The following is a 6,066-nucleotide window of genomic DNA, read 5'->3' as shown; positions in this document are numbered from 1 at the left end:
AGTACTGACCAAAATACTGTTCAAGTAGCATAAAGTAGATTTGTAAACAGTCTTAATTTGTGTTTCTTCAGCCGGTTCATCCTTCACATCCCCAGTGAGGAGCGGGACAATGCTATCAGAGTGTGCTTCCAGATTGAGCTGGCCCATTGGTTCTACCTGGACTTCTGCATGCAGAACACTCCAGGAGCACCTCACTGTGGGATCAGAGACTTTGCCAAAGCTGATATCCTTACACCTAACTCACTGTTTTAAACTACAGTAGTCCCTTGCTACTTCGCGGTTCATTTTTTGCAGACTCGCTCTATCGCGGTTTTTCAAAGTAGGATTGGAAATGACACACAATTGGCTGATTGTTGGATGAGCCGCACGATCAGCATGGAATTTTTATTTAAAATTAATTATTTTAAACAATTTAGCACCTGCTGCACCTGTGTGCAGCCCAAAGCTGTGGGAGAAGCTTCCTCCTGCAGCTGATCAGCTGATCTCTGTGCAGAGCAGAGATCTTCTTTTTTTGTAGCCTAAATAATTCCAAACAACGGACGTGCTGCCTCTCTTTGGTACCAAACTTTCAGATATGTCAGCTTCTGTCAAGCCTGACCCCAGTGTGCAACCGGTTAAAGCACAGTTTTGACTTCTCCCGCTCCCTGCTCTGCTTTGCTCCGAGCTGCTCACTTGTAAGCCATGTAGCCAGATCATGTGTGACCTGTCAAATTGCAGCCTTTGTGATTAGAAAATTTTGTTTTATCATATTGCGATATTGCAAATGCAATTAATTGTTCAGCCCTACTACTTACGGTACTACTTGTACGACTATTCCTACTTCGCAGTCTTTTACTTATCACGATGCTTCAGGGTATGGATCCTCCACAACAAACAAGGGACTACTGTATTTTAATATATTTTTATTTATCAGAGCTGATAAATTTGATGTACCAAATGGGGCTGGTGCTTATGCTAACCTGTGCTTGTAGACTTTATTTTCTTTGACAGCTGCAAACTTTTCCATCATTGTCCCTTTTTGCTGCCTCATGGAGAAGATGTGCAGAAGGTTCTCGAGCAGTGGAAGGAGTACAAGATGGGTGTACCGACTTATGGTGCGATTATTCTTGACGAATCACTAGAGAATGTGAGTTTTTTGAGTTATGCTCAGTTTACACATTTGAAGAATATCTGATGGTGTTTTTATTTGATTGTTGGTTTAAATTTTGCTATTAGCGAGTACATTTTATAGATAAGATTTGAAAGCATGAGGAAAAGAAAGACTGTTAATAGTCTGTTAAAGTCTCTTAATAGAGTGTCTACAAGAAAATATAGCAAATACCATGTAAAGGAGTTAATGTTAAATACCGGTAGTCTTTTAAAATTTGCTGTTCATGTTTCAGATGACCACACAGATTAGTCACAGAGGTATGACCTATGATTGTCAAACTGTGGTATATTTACCACTGGTGGTATTCAAAATAGCTTTTTTGTATCAACAGTTGAAATAACGAACTAATTAATCACCATGTGCCTAACTGTGATGTAAATCAGAGAGAGGGTAAAAAATATGAAAGGTTAAAGCAATTTCTAATCTTGTATCCAAATAGAAACAACTTGAGACACAACTAAAGTACTGTCTCAAGTATTTTTTAGTTTTTTAAGTATTTTAAGTTTCTTCAGTTTTTAGTTTCATGAATGTGGAAACCAGGCCATGCTAATGGCTACCTAAGCAGTGTCTGAAGTTACTGCAGGACCTGCAAAAGTTGCAAAATGGCAACAAGGTCTGGTTCAAGTTATCTCAAACTTGTTGTGGGGCAAGCAAAAAGCCAAGACCACACTGTGTGTGTACTGTATGTGACACTGTAATGATGTAACCTTTAACCACACCATTCAACCAGGGTTAGGTGTCTTTTTTTGTGTCTCAGTGGTTCCCCCTAAATCAGTCCCAAGTAGGGTCAGAGGTAAGATATGGGCCATGCCAATCAAGATCCTGTCCTTAGGATTGTTGGTATCATTTTGGGACACACCTTTTGAATTTATTAATTGTTTTGGTCATTATTACTAGACAGCCTCTCCCAAAGAAGGCCCAGCCGATTAATCAGGCCTTTCCGTGTCTCTTAGCCTTCTGGGTTTGTTTAAAGTTACGGTTCAGATAAATCACTTTAGGTTTTAGGCTAGATTTAGATATTGATGTTGATTGAATGGTTAAGTTTGGTGGCACTACTTGGAACGCTTATTATTTTCCTGTGGTGGTAATCGTTAAAAATGATTGCCTTCGTCAGGTCATGGGTGAGGTTCTGCCTCAAGTGGATGAGTTCAAGTATCTTGAGGTTTTATTCACGAGTGAGGGAAGAATGGAGCGTGAGATTGACAGATGGATTGGTGCTGCTTCTGCAGTATTGTGGACTCTGTACCAGCCCGTTGTGGTGAAGAGAGAGCTGAGTTGTAAGGCAAAGCTCTCTGTTTACCGGTCGGACTACGTTCCTACCCTCACCTATGGTCACGAGCTCTGGGTAGTGACCGTAAGAATGAGATCCTGGATATAGGCGGTTGAAATGAATTTCCTCTGCAGAGTGGGACTCTCTAGAGATAGGGTGAGAAGTTCAGTTATGTGGGAGAGACTCCGAGTAGAACTGCTGCATCGAAAGGAGCCAGTTGAGGTGGTTCGGGCATCTGGTAAGGATGCCCCCCTGGGCACCTCCCTAGGGAGGTTTTTCAGGCATGTCCAACTGGGAGGAGAGATGGAGAGAAAACATCTTTCTACAAAAAAGAAACTGTCCAGATGACCTGATTGACCATTATTGGATTTTGTACCTGGATGATTGAGCATGAACTTTGATGTCTTGAACCACGTTGGCTGTGGCTGCCTGCCTGGGAGGAGTTGACGGGGGACAGGACAGCTCCCAGAAACCATCTTATCACCAGCAAACTGGTTGGTCCACTAAGAGAGTGTACTGTGGGGAAAACAGTTTACTTGGGACTCCTCAGACTGATGAAACCCTCCGGATAGAGGGCGAAACATCTTCCCACAAAAAAAAACTGTCCAGATGACCTGATTGACCATTAATGGATTTTGTACCAATAATGGGTCAATTAATAATAATTTGGGCCCACCCTTTCTGTTTGATTGGGTGAACCATCATTTTGTTTCCACCCTCTAAGTCAGAGAAATTTATTCTGACATTTAGTTTTAGTTAGTTTTGGGGAAAGCTTTTGAAGAAGGATCCGAACGATCCAAAAAATGTTCCAGAAGATACGAAGTTCCATTCAGACAAAGTGAGACCAAGTGTTCCAGTTGTGTCCAGCTTCAAAGGAAGACACCGATTTACCAAAAAGGATAAACACAGCCCTCCTGAAGTACAGCAACTGCCCCATTGGAGCCAGCTACACCGACTCCTGACATCAACCGATGTCCCGGTGCTGAGGGGGGGTCCCACCTTTGCGACGCTCAGGTCATCTCAAGAGTTTCATTCTGGTATCCTCGGGTGATTGAAAAAGAACTGTAAAGATCTGTAGGAAAAAGCTGCTCATTCCTTTGCTGGTTGTCTGGTGTCAGAGATAAGAAGCCGTTCAGTCTAAGCATTCTCATTAAGGTATCATCATTATTATATTCATTGAAATTAAGCCCTTTTAAATCCTAAATTGACAAATTACATCTAGCCAAAACGCTTCCTTTAGTTAACTTTATAGATAATTTACTATGCTTTTTGAACCTCATAATACACCATATTAAATTTAAAAGTTAAATAACCTTTTTTCGTGTTGTCAATTTAAAGCCATTATTCATTCTTCAGCTGTATTTACCACTCTTGATCACCTCCATATATATCACTAATAAACATCACAAAATTGTACTTTGAGTCTGTGTGTTTTATTATATATGGCATCTGAATTTGATATGACAAGAACTCACTAGAATAAGCTAAATTTTGAGTCTGATTTTTATATTGTCTTGCCTGAAATGATTTAGAACCGGAAAGCAAGTGGTGCCCCTTTCAAAATAAAATTACTAATCAAAATCCAACGATTTTGAGGACCTCATCCTCTACAAATGGAACTGAGTGGTCCACCAACATAAAGAACACTACGACAACATGCATTTGTGCTTTAGTTGGTTCATCTTTTCTCTTCAGGTATTACTTGTTCAGGGCTACCTTGCAAAATCTGGCTGGGGCTTTCCAAAGGGGAAAGTGAACGAGGATGAAGCTCCCCATGACTGTGCAGTTCGTGAAGTGAGTTACAGTATACATCATTAGATAGCAATATGTGTATTATTAGTGTATTAAGTTCACGGTCCAACTTTATGATTGCGGCCCAGGTTTTGGAGGAGACGGGCTTTGATATCAAGAATCTGATCTGTAAGGACATGTACATCGAACAGAAGATCACGGACCAGTTGGTGCGGCTCTATATCATACCAGGGGTGTCCAAGGATACAAAGTTTAACCCTAAAACAAGAAAAGAGATCAGAGTACGTAATACTGGTGATTTCTTGATTTCTGACACTAACAGGCATGCTACATTGACCTTTTTACAGTTACTATTGTGCTGCTCAAAGTCAGTATTTTGCGACGCACTGTGGTCTAAATAGTTTCATGCCTATCTAGTTTTGATTTGTTGAAATACACTTACTGGTAGCCTAAACATTGTTCGTGTCTAACTCTGTTTCAGTTGTGCTCTGCTGTCATTCAGACACCCGGCAACATTGCATGTCGCACTCACAATGTAAAATAATAGAACTAATTTACAAATGTGTTTTTATATAATGCTCAATAAAAATAACAGTGTAAAAGACAGCTGTGAAACTATTTGGGGTCGCAGTGCCCAATTTTACGCATGTGCCATAGTAATTGTAAAAAAGTCAGTTGAAATGTAACCTTTGTTTTTTTTCCTTGCAGAATATTGAATGGTTTTCTATTGAGAAGCTGCCCTGTCACCGAAATGATATGACCCCAAAGTCTCAACTTGGACTGGCTCCTAACAGGTTTTTCATGACCATTCCATTCATGAGGTATGTGCATGGACTTTACTGGTTGTGTAGTTTTATTTTTCTGTAATGGGGCTCTCTTGCAAATGAGACAATTGTGTTTAAATGTGATTAACATGTATAAATAAGAGAAATGAAATAGAAGTCTGTTTTTCGAAGAAATAAACATGAATAGTTTCATCAATACAGCAAATACACGTGCACTTTTTCATAAGACTGAGACAACGAGCGGACGTTTAACTAAAATTCATAACAGCAGTGAACAGAGTTCAATATGACGAAGTGTCGAGTAATTCAAAGTTAATTTTTGTGTCCATAAATGCATTACTTTTAGAGCATTTTCTCTCTTTTTATACCATTTTACAGAAGTAAAAAGGTAGAAAAATAATTGAGAATAAAAAAAATCAGACTAATAAGTAAGGTACACAATAGTCATTTTATCTTCAATTTAATATCCATCCATCCATCATCCATCCATTCATCCATCCATCCACCAACATACATAAATATATATATATATTTTTTCACATACATATACAAACCGGATTCCAAAAAAAGTTGGGACACAAAACAAATTGTGAATAAAAACTAAATGCAATGATGTGGAGATAGCAAATGTCAATATTTTATTCGTAATATAACAGATGACTGATCAAAAGTTTAATCTGAGTAAATGTAACATTTTAAAAGAAAAATATGTTGATTCAAAATTTCAACAGTGTCAACAAATCCCAAAAAAGTTGGAACAAGTAGCAATAAGTGGCTGGAAAAAGGAAATTGAGCATATAGCGAACAACTGGAAGACCAATTAACACTAATTAGGTCAATTGACAACATGATTGGGTATAAAAAGAGCTTCTCAGAGTGTCAGTGTCTCTCAGAAGCCAAGATGGTAAGAGGATCACCAATTCCACCATTGTTGCGCAGAAAGATAGTGCAGCAATACCAGAATGGTGTTACCCAGCGTAAAATAGCAAAGACTTTTAAGTTATCATCATCAACCGTGCATAACATCATCAAAAGATTCAGAGAATCTGGAACAATCGCTGTGCGTAAGGGTCAAGGCCGTAAAACTCTACTGGATGCTCGTGATCTCC

The 6,066-nt window shown here is 39.2% G+C and overlaps 1 protein-coding gene across 1 annotated transcript in view; it reads left to right on the top strand.

The window, feature by feature from the left end:
• The window catches only part of dcp2 (decapping mRNA 2), a 20,904-nt gene that overhangs the window by 12,908 nt on the left and 1,930 nt on the right, over positions 1-6,066 (top strand). Inside the window, exons 2-7 of the mRNA XM_037691968.1 lie at positions 72-223; positions 999-1,126; positions 4,116-4,214; positions 4,301-4,453; positions 4,881-4,993; positions 5,336-5,345. Coding sequence (XP_037547896.1) covers positions 72-223; positions 999-1,126; positions 4,116-4,214; positions 4,301-4,453; positions 4,881-4,993; positions 5,336-5,345 — 655 coding nt within the window. The remainder of the gene's footprint in view (positions 1-71; positions 224-998; positions 1,127-4,115; positions 4,215-4,300; positions 4,454-4,880; positions 4,994-5,335; positions 5,346-6,066) is intronic.

Source organism: Nematolebias whitei, chromosome 18 (genome assembly GCF_014905685.2).
Source record: "Nematolebias whitei isolate Nwh7 chromosome 18, NemWhi1, whole genome shotgun sequence".
Classification (NCBI taxonomy): domain Eukaryota; kingdom Metazoa; phylum Chordata; class Actinopteri; order Cyprinodontiformes; family Rivulidae; genus Nematolebias; species Nematolebias whitei.
The sequence above is the reverse complement of the archived record's forward strand: the minus strand, read 5'-3'. Positions and strand labels throughout refer to the sequence as shown.